The 23,624-nt window shown below is 42.8% G+C and overlaps 1 protein-coding gene across 1 annotated transcript in view; it reads left to right on the top strand.

Moving 5' to 3' along the window:
- Nucleotides 1–9,062: 9,062 nt before the first annotated feature.
- Nucleotides 9,063–23,624, top strand: part of PCDH7 (protocadherin 7) — a 260,423-nt gene continuing 245,861 nt past the window's right edge. The window contains exon 1 of the mRNA XM_062493441.1: nt 9,063–12,242. Within this exon, the coding sequence (XP_062349425.1) occupies nt 9,063–12,242 (3,180 nt within the window). The remainder of the gene's footprint in view (nt 12,243–23,624) is intronic.

Below are 23,624 nucleotides of genomic sequence, written 5' to 3' on the forward strand. Positions count from 1 at the left end.
ATATATAAGTTTATGCTTTAATGTAGTTCAGGGAAAGGTACAAGGGACTCCACTTCTTCATGCTTTATCTTACTTACCATTAAAAGTTGATGGTAGAAGGTGAGTAGCCCTTACGTTTTCTCAGTGAATAGTCATATCTCTGATAGGGTCAAACAATGAATTAAGGGAAAGCTTTGTCTGCTTTGCCACTGTACACCTGAATAAGGTTTATAGCAACATGACATCTAAGGCTTCTAATGACACATTTTTCACATGAAAAGAAATTACAGGCCTAACATTATAAAATACCTAGTAAAGAAGTTTTAAACGTTGCAAAACAAAGCCAAATAGCCTGTCCAATAACCAATCAACAGCCTGATCCAATTCTAAATTAATTTCCTTGCAACCATATTTATTTCCCTAATTTAGAATAACTGTGTTCTATACCCTTGTTCTATACAACTATTACTCTTTTTTTTTTCTGCCAGAGTGCAGTAATTGTTTTGATAAAGCAGACAGAAACATTAAAGCTCCCAGTTAAGTGAGTATATGTGTAGATTTATAAATTTCATTTTAGATGTAGTCAATAACATATATTGGCATTAACTTACAGAAAGGAGTAGACCTGCACAGCATTCAGTTATCCATAACAGTGCTTGAATTATAATATCAAAGGTTCTTCTTCAGAAATTCTCAGTTTCCATCTTGCTTGAGTATTTTATCTTCTGCTCAACAGGCAGCTGACACAGTACAGTCATGAAGACATACCTGATCTTTTATTCTCTTCTGAATTATACTAAAAATAAATTAAAGCTGCACAGGACGCAGCTACAAATATTAGACAAAAAGTTGTATGCTTTCGTGATTTTCATTTAAAAATGAAAGAAAATTTTAATTCACATAGAAATTATTTGTAGCATCCTTTACAAAACAGTAAAAAATGTATAGCATAGAACTGAAAAATCATATTAGGTCAATAAGTCTTCAAGAGCACATTGAGGCAAAATGATTTTACAAAGTCTGTGTACTCAGTTTGGTATATAAACGATATCTGACAAGAGTATCTGATAGAAGTAAGTGAGAGCACAAGCTTGAAAATATCTGTATTTCAATATATCTATAACAGTTTAGTGTATTTTACTGCTACCCATCAAATTTCATGACTCAAGATTTTCTTTGTATGTGTTTTCCAGTTCTCTGGAATACAAACCTCTTTTAAAGACTTCAGAAGAGTTCTTTGACATTCCAGCAATCCACCAAATAAAGCAGAAATGATTGCCTCATATTTAAAGACAAATCTTTATGTGAATCCAGAATATATTAAAATAACATAAAAAATGCAAAACTATGTTCTAGTGAACCTCATCTGGAAAGAGTAAATTTTTTTTTTAGTGGTTTGCCTGGGTGACTGAACAGGTTATTGCACTTCCTTTTATTTCATAGGGATAATTTACAAAGCACTTTGAGACCTTCAGTATGCTCACTACTGATATCCACCTTGGAAAATACATTTTAAAAAATCCCTAAATTATTTTCCAAAGTAACTGTTCTGTTCTCTGCTAGTGAATATATATACATATTAACTGTACACATTTAATATTTTCAGTGATGATGAACAGATTTTTCTTTCTTTGGCAGTGCTACCTGGTTATCATGCATTTAATTTAAATAAAGTCCAGATTTAATTATCTCTCCTGAATGTCTCATTGTATTTCTTTATGAAGAATATGTACTAATGACTCATAATTTTCCTCTATTTTTATAGGAATTCATGAAAGTTCATCCTAATTTTTTCTATAATTTACTTTGCATTTAGAGAACATGAACAATAGTTTAATTTAAAAATAAATCTATAAAATAGTGGGGCTGGGCACAGCAGTCATTTATATCCCTGCAAATCCAGGAAAGTTAGCAGTTGCATATGAAAAAAATTCAACAAAATATGCCTCCCCTCATAAAAATTCATGTGAATTTTTAAAGAACTTTCATTATTTTTTCCTTCTGATTTTAAGCATATTCTCTCTGTCATTTCTGCATGACTATGAGTGGTTAAATTTTTTTGTCAACATCTGGAAAATAAACTCAGTCTGTGAAAAGCCTTCCATGACAAACTCTATAAAAGGGAAGGGAAGGGAAGGGAAGGGAAGGGAAGGGAAGGGAAGGGAAGGGAAGGGAAGGGAAGGGAAGGGAAGGGAAGGGAAGGGAAGGGAAGGGAAGGGAAGGGAAGGGAAGGGAAGGGAAGGGAAGGGAAGGGAAGGGAAGGGAAGGGAAGGGAAGGGAAGGGAAGGGAAGGGAAGGGAAGGGAAGGGAAGGGAAGGGAAGGGAAGGGAAGGGAAGGGAAGGGAAGGGAAGGGAAGGGAAGGGAAGGGAAGGGAAGGGAAGGGAAGGGAAGGGAGAAGGGAAGGGAAGGAAAGAAAGAAAGGAAAGAAAGAAAGGAAAGAAAGGAAAGAAAGAAAGAAAGAAAGGAAAGAAAGGAAAGAAAGGAAAGAAGGAAAGAAAGAAAGAAAGAAAGAAAGAAAGAAAGAAAGAAAGAAAGAAAGAAGGAAAGGAAGAAAGAAAGAAAGAAAGAAAGAAAGAAAGAAAGAAAGAAAGAAAGAAAGAAAGAAAGAAAGAAAGAAAGAAAGAAAGAGAAAGAAAGAAAGAAAGAAAGAAAGAAAGAAAGAAAGAAAGAAAGAAAAAGAAAGAAAGAAAGAAAAAGAAAGAAAGAAAGAAAGAAAGAAAGAAAGAAAGAAAGAAAGAAAGAAAGAAAGAAAGAAAGAAAGAAAGAAAGAAAGAAAGAAAGAAAAAGAAAGAAAGAAAGAAAGCTAATAACAGTGACTTGTAAGGAATATATACACACTGCAAAAGTCTTAGTAAACAGAATCACTATCTCTTTGGCTAAATATTAATTTTCATCGTTCTTTATAAATGTGAGAACTCAGAAATGCTGATGGAATCATGCCTATGCAAGAACCTTTCACTTTGAAAGACTTCAGATATGAGTTCAAGAATGAACCATTATAATCATGTGAGATTTAACTACTGTTATCCAACACAGATTAATTCTGCTCTGTCAGTAACTTTTATGGTGCGTAATCTTGCTCAAAATTCTCCAAGAGAGTAAAGGAGAGAGGATTTAAACAAAGTAACTGGTTTCATGCTTAGCTAGCATTCAGTTAAATAAGCACAGATATGGGTTTTATCTGCTTAAAAGTAAATCTGTGGTTTTCTTATTTAAACTCTAACATTTTAACGTCCATCAGAAAGGCTGTTGCTGCCATGAATAATTTAATCACTGCTGCCTATTACATGCTACTACACAGCAAGCATATTAGCAGAGCTGTGAAAGACTCTGGCCAAGTGTCAGCACTCCCTGTAACTCAGCCGGCCTCCCAGTACATTCACTGCGAGGAGCTCAGGGAGCTCCGAGGCGGCCAGAGGGCACTTGTGGTAGGGAAGGGAGTGAAGAGGTCACAACAAAATTGCACCAGATCAGCAAGACACTTTGGAGAGATGAAAGGTCATCGCGGGCTCCGTGCTGCTGTGGTGTCATTTCAGCTGCTTGTCCCTTGGTGGAGTTCTTGAGTTAGTTTCGCCTTTCCGTCAAATGGCTTTAACTGCTTCATGTGGGGGCTCTGTCCTTGTTTTTACCCTGCTTTCGAATTTTCTGTCAGGTTTACTGTATTTAATCTTTTCCATGTATTATTATAAATGCGTTACTTTCAAGGCAATATGATATTTTTTTTTCCTTTTTGAGGCTTCTTTTTCGTTTGAGAGTGCTCATTGCAATATGCAGTATGTATTTGTTAACGTACACAGTGGTATGGATACGTAAATAATGTTTCTCTTTAACCAGAGACTGATTCCCACTGCAGATCCCGTAAGTAATTTTCCAGTGAGAGCCACTGACATTCCTAAACTGTGAAAACCAAATTGTCGTGGGCTGAAAGCGCCGACTGCGGACGCGAGTTCGGCTGCCGGCGGCAGAAGCCGAGCTCAGACAAGCACAAGAAGATAAAGCAGCCGCTAATTATATCTGCATATTTTAACTACGACCCCTGTCTTTCCAATCAACAACTACAACAACGACAACAAAGCCCCAGTGCAGAGCCTCGGGAGCCTGGGGGCTGGAGAGAGCCGGGGAAGCTCCCAGGCTGCTTTAGGTTTTCCCCACGTACAGCAAGCTGCGATTGTCAGCAAGACGGATTCCTTCCCACACGCAAGATGCCACTTCGGTGGCCTTATCAGATGTTCCCTTTAAGGACACAAGCTCCTATTTCCCCTCTGTATATCACCAGCATCTCGGGCTATTTTATTTATTACAGACGATTACATTTGTGATCCCTCTTCCCACTTGATCTCAGCAGATCAGGAGGACAAATGCCGTGTCGTGTCTGAGCGCGTGTGGGCGTCTGTGTGCATCGGAGAGGGGGGCAGTGGGGGGAGTTACACTGCGCAACAGATTTGCCCGAGAGGGACAAACCTCCCCCGCCTTGAACAGCCGGGCTTGTTCCTACCGACACCCGGGAAGCTGCGGGCGCACGGGCCGCGGGACCGGGAGTCTACGGTGCCGGGGAGGAGGAGAGAGGGTGCGGGGGTAATTCCACTCTCTCCCCGCTCGAACGAGTGGGATGCGGGGGGGCGCGGGGACACACGGGCAGCACAGCCCCGTCCTCCCCCCGGCAGCCGGGGCACGTGGACCGGGAGCAGCGCGGCCATCCACCATGCAGCGCACGTCGGGCCCATTTCCCACGCCGGCCGCCTGCCCTGCGGGAGGAGGGGAGGAGGGGAGGGAGGAAGGGAGAATGATAGAAAAGGGGGGGCCGTTACCTCTGCTCCGAAAGAGGAACCAATCCACTGTGAAGGACGCAGCACTCCCGAGCAGGAAAGACATTGCACATTCAGAGAGATTGCATGTGAAGACACTGCAAAAAAGAAAGAAAGGGAGGGGGGGCTGGGGGGCGCAGACCGCGTGTGAAAGGCATAGTGTGTGTAGGAGAGGCCAGCGAGGGTAGGAAGGGAAGGGGGAGCAATTGCACATGGCAAGAGAAAGAAATCACTCATCCGCTTGAAAGAGGCACTCGCGAGCAGACCGTAGTAGAAACAACGGCGAAGGAGACGCGGGCGAGAAGGCGAGCGTCCATACCGTGCAACAGCCCGGAATCCGATTAAAGTTTATGGCGGGGAGGTTAAAAACGCTCTCATCCCGCCCCTTCCCCGGCGAATACATTAAGTTTCCTGGCTGCGTTTAAAAACACAAAGGGACGGGAACGACGGGAGACGCTCGCAGTTGTATTTCCAGTGCAGGGAGCCAGTGTAATGCAGTATGCTGGTATTCCTACGTACTGGCATGTCTGGATCTTACACTGTGAGCAAAATTTCCTCCTCACGGAGCTCCAGAACAGCGAGGGGGAATTTTGACAAATTCGCAAATATAATAGGGATTTGATACTAATCCTACTTAACCCGCTGCGAAGATGCTGCGCTCACGAACCCCCCTCCTCCGTCCGGGACTGCGGCGGTGAGCACTGAGCCTGCGCCGAGCTGGGCTTTCTCGCTGATGCTGCAGATAGAAAGCCGAGTGTCTCCAGCATCGGCGGGGGAGGGTTTTCGTGTTCTGGCGAGGCAGAGCGGGCGGCCGGGGCCGGTGCCAGGGCCGGAGGAGGCGTCGGAGGAGCAGCCCCGCAGCCCTCCAAAGAAGGGAGCAGTCCCTCCTTCCCTAGCGCCGACTCCATGCGGCGCGGCTCTGCCCCTCTGTGTCTCTGAACTCCTCAAGGAAAGAGGTGGCAACCTTCCCTCCCTCCTACAATCGCTCACCGCCCCAAATGACAAAAGACACGCTGTGACCGCTGCTTTCAACCACCTCAACATATCCGGCCGCTTTTCGCTCAAATATATCATCGCGATGAAAGAGACATTTCACTACATTCGTCTGCATGCGTTCTTATTCAAAAGAGCCATATGTAACCAGGAATGCATACACAAACACATACAGAACGCGCAACAACTTGTTTTCCCACATGTGTTCACAGAGAGAGAAAGAGCAGCTGGATTCCTGCCTTGCCCTCGCTGAGCACACGCACACACACACACGCGTACACACACGCATGCATCCGCACACAGACGTGCACACGCACACACATGCACACGCACATGTACCTGCACACAGACGTGTACCCGCACACGCACATGTACCCGCGCACACACATGTACCCGCACACACACATGTACCCGCACACGCACATGTACCCGCACACACACATGTACCCGCACACACACATGTACCCGCACATACACATGTATCCGCACACAGAGCACACCGCATACACACATGTACCCGCACACACCCACACACTCTTGTTCTCTCCCCACTGGCTGCCCCACGCTCGCCTGCCCCCGGAGTCTCCCTCTTTTCCCTCAGGGCTCCGAGCAGAGAGTAAAGGTAAGGGCCAGGCATCGCCAAGGGTAGGGCGGGAGTACACAAAAGCCATAGGCGATTAAACGGCTCAAAGTCAAAAGGAGACGCGAACTAGGGACGTCAGAATAAGCAAAGTTGAGCCGGAGAGCTTTACCATTAAAGTTTATTTCCCACTTACCCAGGTAGGTGACGCTACATTTTAGCAATCATCGAAGCAGCAAGTCTCTGTTCGGAAATAAATCTGTTACTTCTTACATGTGTTTGTTCTACTAACCCTCTCGTTCCCTTCCTGATCATCTTCTTAGAGGGATTTTTTTTTTTTCCTAGGATACCCACAAACATGCTGAAAAGACACATTCAAAACATGGTTATAGGAAGAGCACAATCACAAAGACCGATAGGCTGAAACGGCACTGGGAAACAGGACGAAAGTCTGAGATCTAAGGCAGTCCCCCTTCCTCCCTGGAGTTTTATGCAGTTACAGTGACTGCAGCTATTTCACAAAAGCACCGAGACAACAGGGGAAGGTGGGAATCTGCGAAACGAGTTTCCTTACCAGCTTGATTCCGCAAAATGCAGAATAGAAGAAAAGAAAGACGAACAAACATTTGCTTTAAAAATCGTTGCTCGATTCACAGTCTATAGCGGACGTGGGGAGGGAAAGGGTAGGAGAAAATCACTACAGATCACGGGTTTGAGAAAGCAACAGAAGCAACACTCGGGCGTGAAATGAGGATCGATTTTGAGGTCTGAATTGGTGTTTTGTGATGAGCAGCTATCCCACTTGCAGCACCATCAGCAGAGACAGAGGGTAAGACTGAGCTTTCTGGAGTGCAGCGCTTGACTCGTCCTCCCTCCTCCTCCTCCTCCTCCTCCCCCCTCCCTCCCTCCCGCCCTCCTTCTCTCTCTCTCTCTCTCTCTCTCTCTCTCTCTCTCTCTCTCTCTCTCTCTCTCTCTCTCTCTCTCTCTCTCTCTCTGCTCTCCCTGCTCTCCCTCTTTCTCCCTCTCTCTCCCTCTCTCTCCCTCTCTCTTTCTGTGTGTATGTAGCGCAGGCGGCTCTGCTGCTGCAGCGTCAGGGAAGAGCTACCGAGAGAGGCTTCAGCAGCTCCCTTCACTTTGGGCAAACTTGCCGGTTTACCGCTCCTTCTTCCTTTTTTTTTTTTCCTTTTTCTTTTTTCTTTTTTTTTTTTTTTTTTTTTCTTACGAGTGGGAAGCTTCTCAATTGCCATTCAACATTTTAAAGCACAAGCCGCTCTGCCGTGAAAGCGCCTGATCCACACTTCTCTGAAAGACACAGGAGGGAATACACAATTGCAGATTTCACCCACTGTGGCGGTGCAGCTCACAGGAAACAACTGACTGATACAATTTTATTTTCAAATAGAACTCAGATTTGTTTTTTTTTTTTTTTTTTTTTAATCGCGTCGCGGCTCTTTTCCCCTCCCCTTTGCCATTCCGCTTTATATGGATGTAATTCAGAAACCGTGTTAATTCACATGGGGGATCCAGTTACATCTTGTTCCTCTCCGGGTGTAATTACGAGAGACCAATAATCGCCTTTGGACACATAGTTTTGTTGCTAACCTTTGAACTGAAAGGATCAAGTTCAGATCTGGTTACCTGCATTGGGACGGGAAGGAAGAGGAGAGAGAGAGAGAGAGAGAGAGAGAGACTGCAATCTCATTTGTGAATCGCTCTCTGTGCTGCAGATCCAGATTGCTATAACACATGCAGTGCAAATGCAGGTAAGGCACACACACAAACTGCGGATGCAAAAACAAACTTGGGACTGTTGTGTGTCTATGTTCTTATCTCCAACCTTGCAAATTCTGGGCAAACGGCTTCTGCAGTTTCTGTATCGTTGCTTTGTGACTAATGACCTTGCGCAGAGTTGTTAAAAAAAATCCGCTCCGGAGAAAGAGCTGAACATTTTAGGCGATCTCTGAAGATGGATTTGGGTGCTTTTCTGCCAACCAAAGGGGATATTCTGTGGACCGCACTGTAATACTCGGGGTTCTTCTCCTATCAGCTGTGCAGCACCGACATTATTGGGATTTTTTTCTTTCTTTTTTTTTTTTCTTTTTTAAGATCTGCCCATTGCTAAGAGGATTTGGAGTTTTCCAGGACCCAAGCCCTTTTAATAAAGAGAATCACAATTTTTCCCCCCCTATGTGTGCAGAGAGAGGGGAGAATAAAGCTAATGCCTTGGTCGTAAACGGCTGAGCGAGAGGGAGAGAGAGAAAGAGAGAAAAGAGAAAGTGTGTGTGAATTGTAGTTAACTCTAGTGCTGAAGACGACGACCTGGGGGGCTTCAAATCGTACAGTACTGCTCCTGCTTTTATTGCAAACCTTGCAAAGTGATTACAGTAAAATCAGAGAGGAGGAGGAGAAGGGGGAGGAGGAGGAAAATCCCATCCTATCTACCGAGATGAATCTTTTAAAAGCAAAATACACTGTCCCGTGAACTGTAAGTATATCGCAACTGGAAGGCAAGGAGAGCAGCAGAGAAGCCAGCAGCAGGGTTTTGACCACCAATTGCACCAGTCATGAGAAAATAAGTTTCCAGAAATAGAAGGATTTTATAATTGATCACCTGGACTCTCAGCCACTCTGTTGGCTTATCAGGGGAGTTTTTTGGGGGGCAGGTGTGAGTGAGAGGAGGGCGGGCGGTTTCGGTAAGAGGAAGATGAGGAAGATGCGGACCCTCCTTCGCTTTGTGCATTGCTGCTGCTGCTGCTTCTTGCTCCTCCTGCCTCCGCCGCTCTGGGTCAGCCTGGCAGCGGCTAAGCAGCTCCTGAAGTACCGGCTGGCCGAGGAGGGACCCGCCGACATCCGCATCGGCAACGTGGCTTCCGACCTGGGGATCGTGACGGGCTCCGGAGAGGTGACATTCAGCCTGGAGTCGGGCTCCGACTATCTCAAGATCGATAACATGACCGGGGAGCTGAGCACCACAGAGCGGCGCATCGACCGCGAGAAGCTGCCGCAGTGCCAGATGATCTTCGACGAGAACGAGTGCTTCTTGGACTTCGAGGTGTCGGTCATCGGCCCCTCGCAGAGCTGGGTGGACCTCTTCGAGGGCCGGGTCATCATCCTGGACATCAACGACAACACCCCCACCTTCCCCTCCCCCGTCCTCACCCTCACCGTGGAGGAGAACCGGCCCGTGGGGACCCTCTACCTGCTCCCCACCGCCACCGACCGTGACTTCGGCCGCAACGGCATCGAGCGCTACGAGCTGCTGCAGGAGCCCGGCGGGGACGGCGGCCGGCGCGGCGGCGGCGGCGGAGGGGGCGGCTCGGCCGCGGCGGCCCCCGAGAGCGCCCCCTTTCCCGGCGGCAGCAAGAGGCGGCAGGAGGCGGAGGCGGCAGCCCGCAGCAGCGTCTTCGAGCTGCAGGTGGCCGACACCCTGGACGGGGAGAAGCAGCCGCAGCTGATCGTCAAGGGGGCGCTGGACCGGGAGCAGCGGGACTCCTACGAGCTCAGCCTCCGCGTGCGGGACGGCGGTGACCCGGCACGGTCCTCGCAGGCCATCCTGAGGGTGCTGATCACCGACGTGAACGACAACAGCCCCCGCTTCGAGAAGAGCGTCTATGAGGCGGACCTGGCGGAGAACAGCAGCCCGGGGACCCCGATCCTGCAGCTGCGAGCCACCGACCTGGACGTGGGAGTGAACGGGCAGATCGAGTATGTCTTCGGGGCGGCCACCGAGTCCGTCAGGCGTCTACTGCGGCTGGATGAGACCTCGGGCTGGCTCAGCGTCCTGCACCGCATTGACCGGGAGGAGGTGAACCAGCTTCGTTTCACTGTCATGGCCCGAGACCGGGGCCAGCCTCCCAAGACAGACAAGGCCACTGTCGTGCTGAACATCCGGGATGAAAATGACAACGTGCCCACCATCGACATCCGGAAAATCGGGCGCATCCCGCTCCGGGATGGGGTGGCAAGCGTGGCTGAGGATGTGCTGGTGGACACCCCCATTGCCTTGGTGCAGGTGTCAGACCGGGACCAAGGGGAAAATGGTGTGGTGACCTGCACCGTGGTGGGTGATGTGCCCTTCCAGCTTAAACCGGCCAGTGAGGGTGAAGGGGAGCCACAGAACAAGCGCAAGTATTTCCTCCACACCTCGGCCCCTCTGGATTATGAAGCTGTCCGTGACTATAATGTAGTGATTGTGGCTGTGGACTCAGGCAGCCCCAGCTTGTCCAGCAACAACTCCTTGCTGGTGCGGGTCGGGGACACTAATGACAACCCTCCCGTGTTCAGCCAGGCCGTGCTGGAGGTCTCCTTTCCAGAGAACAACTTGCCTGGTGAGAGGGTGGCCACAGTGGTTGCCACAGATGCTGACAGTGGCAAGAATGCTGAGATCACCTATTCCTTGGAGGCATCACCCCTGTCCTCAGAGACACCAGGCAGCATCTTCAGCATTGACCCTGACTCTGGGGATGTGTCGGTGCAGGCAGTGCTGGACCGTGAGCAACGCGACACCTATGAATTTCAGGTGACAGCCCGGGACAAGGGGGTGCCATCTCTGCAGGGCTCCACCACAGTGGTGGTGCGAGTGTCGGACCGCAATGACAATGAGCCGCGCTTCATGCAGGATGTGTTCACCTTCTACGTGAAAGAAAACCTGCAGCCCAACAGCCCTGTGGGCATGGTGACTGTGATGGACTTTGACAAGGGCCGCAATGCCGAGCTCAGCCTCTCCATCCAGCCCGGAGACCACGACCAGGCAGCTGGCATCTTCTCCATTGAGAATGACACTGGAACCATTTTCTCCACTGTCTCTTTCGACCGTGAGCAGCAGACCAGCTACACCTTTAAGGTGAAGGCAGTGGACGGGGGTGAGCCACCACGCTCTGCCACAGCCACTGTGTCTCTCTTTGTGATGGATGAGAACGACAATGCACCCACTGTCACTTTCCCTAGCAACAGCTCCTACACCGTGCTGCCACCCTCCAGCAATATGCGCACCGTGGTGGCTACAGTGGTCGCCACCGATGCTGACACCGGTCTCAATGCTGACCTCAACTACAGCATTGTTGGGGGCAACCCCTTCAAACTCTTTGAAATAGACCCGGCCAGCGGTGTGGTGTCACTGGTGGGAAAGTTGGCCCCCAAGCACTATGGCCTGCACCGCCTGGTTGTGCAGGTGAATGACAGTGGGCAGCCACCCCAGTCCACCACTGCCCTGCTCCATGTCTTTGTCAATGAGAGCCTGTCCAACGCCACTGTGGTGGAGAGCCAGGTGGCCCGCAGTCTTCACACCCCACTGGCCCAGGACATCGCTGGTGATCCCAGCTATGAGCTGAGCAAGCAGAGACTTAGCATAGTCATTGGTGTTGTGGCTGGGATCATGACCGTCATCCTTCTTATCCTGGTGGTGGTCATGGCCCGCTACTGCCGATCCAAGGGCAAGCATGGCTATGAGGCCGGCAAGAAGGACCACGAGGATTTCTTCACCCCCCAGCAGCACGACAAGGCCAAGAAGCCCAAGAAGGACAAGAAAGGCAAGAAGGGCAAGCAGCCCCTCTACAGCAGCATTGTTACCGTTGAGGCTTCCAAGCCCAATGGGCAGCGCTACGACAGTGTCAACGAGAAGCTCTCGGACAGCCCCGGCATGGGCCGATATCGCTCTGTCAATGGTGGCCCAGGCAGCCCCGACCTGGCCAGGCACTACAAGTCGAGCTCACCGCTGCCCACCGTCCAGCTGCATCCACAGTCTCCCACCGCTGGCAAAAAGCACCAGGCCGTGCAGGACCTGCCCCCAGCCAACACCTTCGTGGGCGCTGGCGACAACATCTCTATCGGCTCGGACCATTGCTCCGAGTACAGCTGCCAGGCCAGCAGCAAGTACAGCAAGCAGGTAAGAGCGCTGCAGCCGCGGGCCCCAGCACGCACACACACGCACACAGAGAGGGTGAGGGAGCCGGGATGCCCGTCCCCCGCCTCCCGCACTGGCACAGGCACACACCCCGTCAGGTTCAGTGACCCGTTCAGCCTGGTGCCCCCGCCCCCTTCCCTCCCGGCAGTCAGGTGCACAGACCAGCACGCAGCACGAAGGAAGGACAGTCAGACATCTTTATTGCTATCATTTTTGTCATTCCCTCCGCTTATCAGATCCGGCAGCCAACCGGCCCGTCCGTGCAGCCGCACCGCGTTGCCCCGCCGCAGGCGCAGCGGCAGCCGGCCGCGGAGGCCGCGGGTTCTGTCGCCAGTCCCGACACAGACCTGTAAGGCAGCCGGAGATGCCTTTATTCGCCGCGCGCCCGGAGGTCAAACCCGGAGGTTTTGGGGGGCTGGAGGGGAGATCAGGACCGCCACCAGGCGGAGCCGCCATCTCCCTCCCGCCCCCGGCCCCGCCTCCATCAGCCGGTCCCGGCGCTTCCCCCACCGTGATGCTTTCCCAGCCTTAGGGACGTGTCAGCTCCGGCTGAGGAGGAAAGTTTCACCTCGGCAGCCAGTTGTTTCGGGGAAAGGGGGCTGCTGCCTGCCTGACGCTTCCTAAAACTTTGGGTGAGAGTGGATTTGCAGCCGCCGCGCTGAAGCGCTAATGGCTGTAATCACCGGGTCTCTCATTAGGACCAATATGCTTAAAAAAAATCTACACAGCCTCTCTGCGCTCTAATTTACACCACAGAGATTTACACTCATTGCAGCAGTTGCTCTGAAATACACATAAGCGCTAGTGAGTTTCGAATCGCACCTCAGCGTGTTATGTTTGCATTGCTTTTTTTTTTTTTAATGCCCCTTCCCTATCTCATGAAATTTCATTCACGCTGAGAGGCCCTAATTTGCTCGCCCAGCTGCCGCATAGCTCTGTAGTGTGACTGCCGTGACCCCTCTCGGGGCGAAATGTGCCGTCAGGGGTGCCACGAGTGAGTGGCTCTGGTCCCGACTGTGTCGGCGGGGCTCGGTTCAGTGAAGCTCTGATAGCCTAAAACTGGTGATGGTAGGGACAGTCTTTACAGTCCTTGAAATAAGACAGGGATAGCACAGAGGGGAAGCAAGCTTCTAAGTGAAGGCTTCCGTTTATTTTATAAGACACATATATACCCTGAACAGAGATCCCTCTTTCTGGGGGAATACTTTTTGGGTGATAGTACGTAAAAGATAATATCCTGAGCGTTTTCTCAACTACAGTGGAACACAGGAAGCTAGAGGCAAATGAATGCTGATTCATGTAACTAGAAATCCAAGTCTGGAACAGGGAAATTCTAACTAGTTTAACAAAAATCCTTTCTTTTCCACTTACTAATGTGCAAATATGGTACGCAATTACATTTTTTTATAGTTTGAAATGTTTTCTAGCTTACTAAAATTGAAGTTTTGTAAGTGTTGCTGGTATTTGCATTCTGCTCAGAAATACTTAAAATATAGTAGCATAAAACTAATTGTCTGAGCCACCCCTTCCAGTCTCTCAGGTCACCAAAATAGTGTGATTGTACCAGTGCTTTTGTGTATGTGGTTTTGCAAGAGATACAGAATAATAGAAAGTTTGACACAGAAGTTTCTGTGTGATACATTTCATTAACACTCTCCTAGAGAGTACATCAGAATTTCAGTTTGAGAATAGTCTGTATAAAATATAAATTTCCAAGTTCTTTATCTTTCATCTCCTAAGGCTTATTAAGCACAGAGTAAATTATGCCAATTTAGCAAACACTGGAATTAAAGTAGCAGTGGAATATATGCTAATCAGATACCCTTTCATTCTTGATGCTGCAACTCACCTAAACATATGGATTATAATCTGTTAAAGTGTACTTTAATTTCAGAGTAAAAGAATGATTTGCATTCGAAGTGTAGGAATGGTAAAGGAATACACATTGCAAATTACTGTTTTGCTTGATAAAAAACCCCCAAACTTATTTAAGATCATAATACAGAAATATATTTTGAATTACTTAATATTTTCCAAGGATTTCTTTTGATATAAAATATGAGAAAACTTAGTAGCAGAAAATGGCTTTATTGCACTTTTAAGAAGAAATGCTCCATTACTTATGTCATTTGCTGCAAATCAGTTTCTCAGTGTTGATAGTTCTCTTTTGTTAAATATTTAGCCTGTTATGAATGTTCACTTATTCAAGTAGTTTATAGCTAGTATTCTAATGTCTTATATATTTATTTTTAAATATGTAGAGAGTATTTTCACAGTTGTAAAGTATGCATATAAATTGGAAATTGTCCAAGAAAACAGTAAAGGTAGTGTTAAATAACAGACTTTATGGGAGAGTCTCTCAGTCACAAACCCTCTGTTACCACTTTCCTATGTGTACTTGCCAGCTTGTTGCTGAGCAACGTTTGTACACTTTTGTTCATTTTACATAATAGTGAAGACATTAAGACTTACTTGCATAAACAATATGTACACTTTTCACATCTCGAACATTGACAGTGCAGTATTTCTCAGTTTAGCAGGCAAAACACCTGAGGATTTTTAACACTCAGACCATGTAGAGCTCTTGTTCAGCACAATTGTTCAGAGAGAAATGTGAAACAGATGCAGATAAAGGGTTCTAATGGGGTGTATATCAGATTGTTTTGTAGTTTTGCTGTACATGTGGAACAGAACCAGTAGCATAACGGTGTGGCTGTGGTAGGGGGACTACTTGAAATCTCTAAGACTGCCTGTATTTACTCACTCTCAGTTACCTTTGTTCTAAAGAGACATTAGACAGCTTATAAAATTTTAGAACAAATAAGTGGACACAGCAGAACATACCTGCTCTAAGTTACTGGAGATGGGAGTGATGCTAATTTCCCATTAGTGTAATTAGAATTGGTAACTGATACTTTCCTATATCTACAATACAGTAGTCAGGAAATAAAGTCTCTACTTACATGACTGGCTGGTGTACCCCAGGGAACACAAGTTGTTTTCATTCTAATGATTTGATACTTCATTTTTTAAGGATATGAATTGAATTCTTATATGAGTTTCAAATTACATCACATTTAATATGCAGGACTGTATAAGATAACTTAATTGGAGAAAACTGCAAAAAATTGGTAATTTTCCTCCTTCTGACATCATGTCTTTATATAAAGTTTAAAACAAAATTCTGTATTCAGTAGACTTCTGACATTTCACAGTCACTATTTTTAAGGAGATCTTTAACAAGTTTAACTCTTATCCTTGTCTTACTTAGCATGGTATTACTCTGAAATATTCTTTTAGCCTCTCGCTCATCAATTCTCTCCTTTTCAGTAGAGCACTACAAATGTTTAAAATACTTAGTATTACACAGGTCTTAATCACTTGCCAAAAGCTAAAGTTGTACAGAAGTGTTTTAGTGAATGGGGATGACTTTAAGTAAGTGTTTTTCTGGATCACAGATTAAAAATTTGGAACCTCTACGAGCTGCACATTGCCTGTGAGGAGCCCAGATACTGGGATTTCCAGCAGACAGCCAAAGATGATGAAAGCTCAGTGCATAAGGGGAATCACTTAACAGCTTGGAGTGTAACATACTTAATCATAGAGCTCATAATGAATTTTAATTGTAAATAATTATTTTATCATTTAGTTGCATATATGTTTTTATAATATATGCTTCTCCACCTCTTTGTCTCACAGTGCAGAATAGTGGCATATGAGCAGTTTTATTTCAGTGAAACTTAAACACAAACCAGCATGTTACCAGACACTCTTTGAAGAACAGGCCTTTTGAACACACTTAATATATTTGTATTTCTTGGCCATCATCTTATCTTGGTTTCTTTTTTACTTGCTCTACCAAGCAATGATTACTGGCTCTTTAAAACACTTCAGTTATGATGCTGAGGCTTTTTTTCACTTGTTATATTTTTAAGATATATTGGTCACTATCAGTGGAACCTGTAGAAGCAGTAAAGGAATTTCTGAGGAGAATTATTTCTGTACTTCAGATATTGGCTTCTTAACCAGCTCTGTAATTCTTTAGGAAAAAATCCCATTGCCTTTTCTCATTGAAAATGTACTGTTTCATGAAGAAAAATATTTATCAAACCAGTGTGCTGACACTCTAATCAAAATGGTATGCATTTCCTGTAAAGTTTTACTTCCCTGAAAGTGAAATACATAGAAATTAATTTCTTAAAAAAAAATCCTTGTTCAATAGCCAGTTAATTTATTTCATAAAATTTCAAACATTAATCAGTGTGCTGCAATATTGCAGAAGCATTTTGACTAGTTGGTTATCATATATGTCAATTGTATCTATAAACAAAATGGTTCAATTTCCTCATAAACATGCACATATAGCCAGCAGCCTTAATAGGACCCCAAATTCATCCATTAAGGAGGCAATCAGTTTAACCATACAGGAAGGCATCATCTTTCCTCTTGTTCATGACAGACACACATACACAGAGCGCCTTATCTCAAAGGCAATTTTTTATATTCCCAAACACCTTCAAAGAATAAAATTTTTCACAACTTTGAGCTAAGCAAATATACTACAGTATAATAATCATAAAAATAACATTGTCATGATGGCATTAGCTGCCACATCAAAAAAAAAAAGAGAACATTGTTATTGAGTCTAAACATTTAAACTGGTGACTTCTTTCATACATTTAACTTTCATACAGCTTAGTGAAAAGTGTACAGTACAATTTTCGGTTCTTATTTTGCATTATGTTAAATATTTGACAATTAGTTTTTAAAAGTGACCCACATTTGACCTTCAGTAGCAAATTCTGATGAGAGAGGGGCTAATTAAACATGAAATGACTATATCGTTGATGCTTTAATTATCTTTATTTAACAGAAAGTGTTCCACTGATAAGTGAAGCTTTTATTTTTTTCCTCTCCAGTAAAATCATCTTGTACAGTGTGCAAATGACTAAGTTACCACTGAATCATTCTACACTCCCAGGAGATGTACAGAGCCAAAAGGGACAGGATCTGAGTAAAGGAGGATACATGCTCTGAATAAGTAAAGAACAGTACTATTATAGGCAAGGGGTAGCAAGAAGCATCTTTAAAAGGATAGAATCTGATTTATCTACTCAGACAGCTCTCTGGCATTGTACATAATGAACTTGGGCTATAACCCTGGTTAGCAGCTTTACTATTGCTGTCATTCTTTATGTTTCTGAGTGTGTTTCTTCCTCTTTCTATCTCTTCATTTTTATTTTTTTTTAGTTTGTGTTTAGTTGTCTGATTTTCTACTATTTGGGATAGTTGCTAGTTTGACCATCAGTACAGCTTTGTTTCATATCTGTAGTTTCAGACTCATTTTCCTTCAAGTATATTCTTTCAAAAATGTTAGAAGGTTTATGTACTTAGTAATATATTGGGCTACTTTGAGATACAAAACTAATCAATTTGATTTTGCATTAAAATATAAAAGAAAATTAACAAACTTCAAAAGTAGTTAGCATTATAAATCAACTAAATCTTTGGCAAGCACTGCAAATTCTTCATTATTATTGAAAATTATTTTAGTACTTAATTCCTAATCTTAACAAGATTAACATAATTTTGACTATAGATATAGGAAGTTATTTAGCAGGCAGATTTTCTAAACAAGTCTGCTTTGAGAAACTGCTAAAACTGCAAAATATACTTTTTTCAGTCTTAGGCCATATTACAGTCAATATGTTCCTTGTAATTTATGTTCTACGTTACTCCATTAAAAAAACCAACCAAACAAACAAACAAAAAAAAAGAAAGAAAGAAGAAATAAAAAAACAAAACCACTAAAAATCTTTTTTAGATGGTTTTGTCTCAGCTTGTGTTTTTATTTTTCTTCCTTGATTTTTCTTTCCTGGAAGGGTAAAATTGTTTTCTTTTATCAGATTTTAGACTTTTCTAGCATATACTATACGTTCATTTTGATCAATAATTTAAATCACAAAATTAGACCAACAGCTACTTCAAGGATCAAAAAACCTTTATAATTATTGCAAATTTTTGTATATAAATTTGAATTATTTTTATTTTTAATTAAGTTTGTAAGAGAAAATTTTGACATGCGTGAAGATATCTTTCAAACTAGGACTGACTTACTGTCTTCTATATATTTCAGGAAACAGACTTCCCAAGGTCACTTCTTTTTGTTGTGGATGACAAAATATTGCAGTAATGCTGGAGTAACTAAGATTAGTGGAGCATCTGAAATGAGTGACAAGAATAAGAATGGAAAAAGACCAGAATAACCCATAGGAGATTTAAAACTTTTTAATTTCTTATTTTAATGCAATTTCTTCTATAAATATTTAACTGAGAGCATGACATGAACACAAGTCAAAATCTCAAAATGTGATTATGCTGAAGTATCAGTTAGTCAAGTTCCTGAATTATGTCAGTGATACACACTGAAGTTGTCCAACTGTGTGGAGATGTGCTTAGCATGAGTCATTTGCTCACTCTTATGTGGCCATTTTCACTGACGAGACTATCTAAATTTAAAATTAAGAACAACTTTTGAAGGTATTAGAAAACCAAGAGATTAGCTGTATAAATAACACATACAAGCAATGTGGAGGAACCACTTAGTATTTTTTTGCGAAAGGAGATGATGGAAAAATTTTAGAGTAAATTTTCGAATTTAGAAGTTTGAACAAAGACAATATTCTGGCCCCATTTAAAACTGTAAGGTAGGTAAAAGTGATGTGATTTCTTTTTTTATTGTTTATACCTGTAAAAAAATCCTCTAATTTAGGTAAAAATCTTTTTTTAAATCATTAGTTTGTAAAATGGTGCAGCATAGCCCCCAAAATTCAGTTTTGCTCAGAATGGATCAAAACCAGCACAATTATTAGACGCTGAAGAAAATAATTTTCTTTGTCTTTCAAAACCTAATTTGCCTTATTAACTACTGACAAGAGTGAGTATATTTTTATAGGAAAATATTTTTCTATCAGATGAGATTTTGCTACAAATTTAATGTTCTAATGTTTGAGTTTGTAACTGAATGAAAGGAATGTGTGCTTTCAAATAGCATTCTTGCAGTATTAAGTAATAATAAGATTACTATTTATCAAAGTGTTCGGTATAAGGTCATTTATTATCTGCAGATAATTATGGATAATGTAAACTTAGTTTTTTAAGGCTAGGTACAGAAGATTGGTACTAGCTGATGCTGAAAATTACTCATAGATAGAACCAGAATACATAAATACAGATTACACCTGCCAAAAATTCAGAGACAATATTATCTTGCAGTAATATCTGAACAAATTCTTTTATGGTACCACCTTGTAAGTAAAAAAAAAATTGTCACCTGACAGCATAAAAATTCCTGAATTACATGGTCACATGATGATTTTGAAGAATCTGCCATAAACTCCATTAAAATTAGATTCTTGACTGATTTTGTGGCCAGGAAATGTACTGTGTGTTATGTGTCAAACGTTTTGTCTGTTGTAGCACTTCTCAAAGAGAAATGAGAGGGGCTGCTGTAATTTATTCTGTCTAGCCGTGTATAAATGACAGGGTCTCTTGAGCCCTGGAGCAGTGTAAAAAAAGAAAAGTAGCCCCTACTTCCTATGGATACCAGATCTTGAGAGGCAGAATTGCTTTAACACAGAGACTTATCCTTGGGTAAAAAAAGACCCTTCATCAGGACAGTGCTTTTAAAGAGAGACAGTTTGGGGGAGAATTATGTTTCTGACTTCAGTGCTGTGCTGGAAAATGAACTAAAGGAAGTTATGGAGACTGTCATGGCAGTCTGGTATCCAAGGGTGTGCATCCTAATGTCAGTTTAAGTACCTGAACGTTCCTGTGCTATCAGCACAGAGCTGCACACTCAGGGTGTATGACACAAGACCTGGATTCTTCTGTGACACTCCTTTGTGGCTGCAGCTCAAGGCCAAACAAAAAAAGCAATCACTAAATCCTTTGGTTTACTTAATGGAACAATGCTTAAAATAAAATTAAGCACTCTGTGCATGCAGTGCAGTTTGGCAGGGCTGAAAATTACCTTTCCTGTGAGAACTTGAGCACAATTTTCAAATGTGTGTGCCATACACATGCCAATTAATAGAACAGAATCTGCATGTGCAGATACCTGATCACATATAAGCAATTAACAGAATTTCCATTCATTGTCAGATCTCTCAGGTTGATGTTTATCTCAGTTGAAACTGCAGGTATTCCCACTAAAATCGATCAAATTTAATTTATTATTAACTGCAGTAAATTGTATCAGTTGTTGCAATATTCAGAAAATGCTTCATATTAAAATAAAATATAGGTAAAGAACACCAATTTATCAATTTGGATGTTAATCCCCCACATTTAAGTTATCAGCATGTATATAGGTACAGTTTGAAAAATAACAGAGTAGGTTTTCATCATGTATTACATCCAGGTGCAAAATTGTCTTTCTAAAAGGGTCTGGAAATGATGTGGTTTTAATGACACTTCAAAAATTTTAGTATTGAGCACATTCTTGCTCAAATTAATGGTACAGCAAGAATGCATATGTCATGCTACCTTTGTTGGTCCCCAGACAGGTCATGGTGTTTGTTCATGGAGCTGTGTGTTACCCTTTGCAGGCAAATTTACAAGAAAGGCTTGGCCTAAAAGTTCCTATCAACTTCATAATCCAAAACTTTGCTTCAGATGAAATCTTGCCATCTGCTTAGGAAAATCTGCTTAGTTATTGCAAGTCCTATTTAAAACACTGCATTTAACAAAAGAAAGTGCTTCTGTGATTTGCAGTGTTTCTAAAGGTGAAAGACAAGAATGACAATACAGATAATAAACCAACAGAGAGGTAAAGCTTTAGTTCATCTCCTCCTAGTATTTTAAGCCTCTATTTCACACCTTTGCTATTCATAACTTTTAGGGTTTGCTGGTTTTAGCATGCATCTCATCTCAACTCATCATGTCACACCTGCTCTAAGCGAAGTTACACTGTCATAAAATTTGAGTCATTAAATAGTTAATCAGTTTCCTTCTCTCCATTCATGTATTCCAAATTGGTTATAATGACATAACATGTGCCTTGTGTGATAGTGAGAGGATATCCATCATTCTGCTGAATTAGAAAAGTGCTGTTTTCAGTGATCATGTAATTATATTCCAATTGCAGTACAAGTTTACAGAAGGACAATAATTGATTTACTTGAGAGAGAAATATTTGTTGAATTTTCAAGTAATGTTGTGAGCTCTTATATGGAGGGAATAATTGCACTGGAAACTAGAAATATCTACTTAACAGGGCACTACATGCTTAACCTCTGAACCTCAGCCTAGATCTTGGCTAAGATCTGTCACACTTCAGTAAATTTAGAAAATTCATTCATATGGCTCCTCTGACTATGTATTAAATGTTCTACTTTTCTTCCTGCAGCTTAAAGGCCTGAATTTTTATTGTATTCAGAAAAATTCCATTAAAATAAAATTTTATTTTAATAGAGTTTTTCAAATATGAATAAATTCAGTTATTTCTAGAGCAGGTGTTAATTCTGATGAGTAAAAGTGAAAGCAGGATGAAACAGAGCAGTACCTGTTTTCACAGAGTCTTTAAAATATGAGTGCTTTTCCAAGGAATTGCAACACAAAGTCTGGGTCATATTTTGCTCAATTTGTTACTCTATGTGTATGAAACAGATTAGCATGACATATCTGAACTAACTACAGCGCAGATGTGAGTGGTACTTGATAGACTGACAGAGAATTACCACCGAGGTAGGTAGGTAGGTAGGTAGGTAGGTAGGTAGGTAGGTAAGTAGATAGATAGGTAGGTAGGTAGGTAGGTAGGTAAGTAGGTAGGTAAGTAGATAGGTAGGTAGGTAGGTAAGTAGATAGGTAGGTAGATAGGTAGGTAGGTAGGTAGGTAGGTAGGTAGGTAGGTAGGTAGGTAAGTAGGTAGGTAGGTAAGTAGGTAGGTAGGTAGGTAGGTTAGTAGATAGGTAGGTAAGTAGGTAGGTAGGTAGGTAGGTAAGTAGATAGGTAGGTAAGTAGGTAGGTAGGTAGGTAGGTAGGTAGGTAGGTAAGTAGGTAGGTAGGTAGGTAGGTAGGTAGGTAAGTAGGTAGGTAGGTAGGTAGGTAGGTAGGTAAGTAGGTAGGTAGGTAGGTAGGTAAGTAGGTAGGTAAGTAGGTAGGTAGGTAGGTAGGTAGGTAGGTAGGTAGGTAGGTAGGTAGGTAAGTAGGTAGGTAAGTAGGTAGGTAGGTAGGTAAGTAGGTAGGTAAGTAGGTAGGTAGGTAGGTAGGTAGGTAGGTAGGTAAACCAGCATGTGAGTTTGTGCAATGGGTGGCTTCACTCAATAACTTCAGTCCTGGCACTGGCAGATCCTTGAGTAGACATGAAATCACTAGGGCTTGGTGCACCACAGTGATTCATTCTCTTTAAATACACCAGATTAGTCGGAAGAAAGGATAGGTATGCTACTAAAATACTTGATACTTGTGGTATTTTTCTGTGCTTTTATATGAGAATTTAAAAAAAAAATGCACAAGACAGCTTTAGTTTACAAGTAAAGAAAATTTGTGCAAGTGTTTACAAAATGGCTCTGTATTTGCCATCCTGTATTTTGCAGAAATCACTGGATGCTTATATAATTTATCCTTTTTTTGTGCAATGTTGGTTCTCTAAATAATTATTTATAGCCTTGCTAGTATTCTGGATCTTTCTGTTTGTTCTTTAATGAAGATGAGAAGATAAGCATCAGTGTGAAATTCCTCTGTGCAGCATAAATTAAGAAGATTTTGTTTTCATTATGCTGCAAAATGTTTCATAACTTAGGGTCTCATATTGAAGAAGACTGGGTGATGCTTTATTCACTTGGCCCTTCCGAAGCTGCTGAATGAATTGAAAATTAATCTTGGACTTTCTAATACTGCACATTAGTCCACCTTTCTAGGAACTTTGAATACTAAGTTTATGGGGTTTTTTTTATGCTAGTTCTTAGTTAAATATATGAAGGGGCTGAACTCTTTAAATTATACAGTAAACTTCCTGGAGAATTAATGTTACAGAAATATGAAAGGGCTGGCTAAAGCATCATTCTACCAAATGTTTCTAAAAGGCTTCATATATTTATAAGACTTCATGATCTACTATTGATGCAAATTACTAAGGATAAAAGAAAATCCATCTGTTATCAAAGAAAAAAAAATAAATTAAATAAGTCCAAGGATTTGAAAGACTTAGCATTAAGGACTAAGTATTCATACTTTGTGATGGGTTTATAGTAATTGACAGTAGAAAAGACTTCCTTTTAGCATTTACAATGTGGGTTATTTTTTTAAAACTCGAGAAAATGACTTTGCCATAAAATCTTCTCATGTAACATTCTGTCTCAT

Source organism: Cinclus cinclus, chromosome 5 (assembly GCF_963662255.1).
Source record: "Cinclus cinclus chromosome 5, bCinCin1.1, whole genome shotgun sequence".
In the NCBI taxonomy this organism is placed as follows: Eukaryota; Metazoa; Chordata; class Aves; order Passeriformes; family Cinclidae; genus Cinclus; species Cinclus cinclus.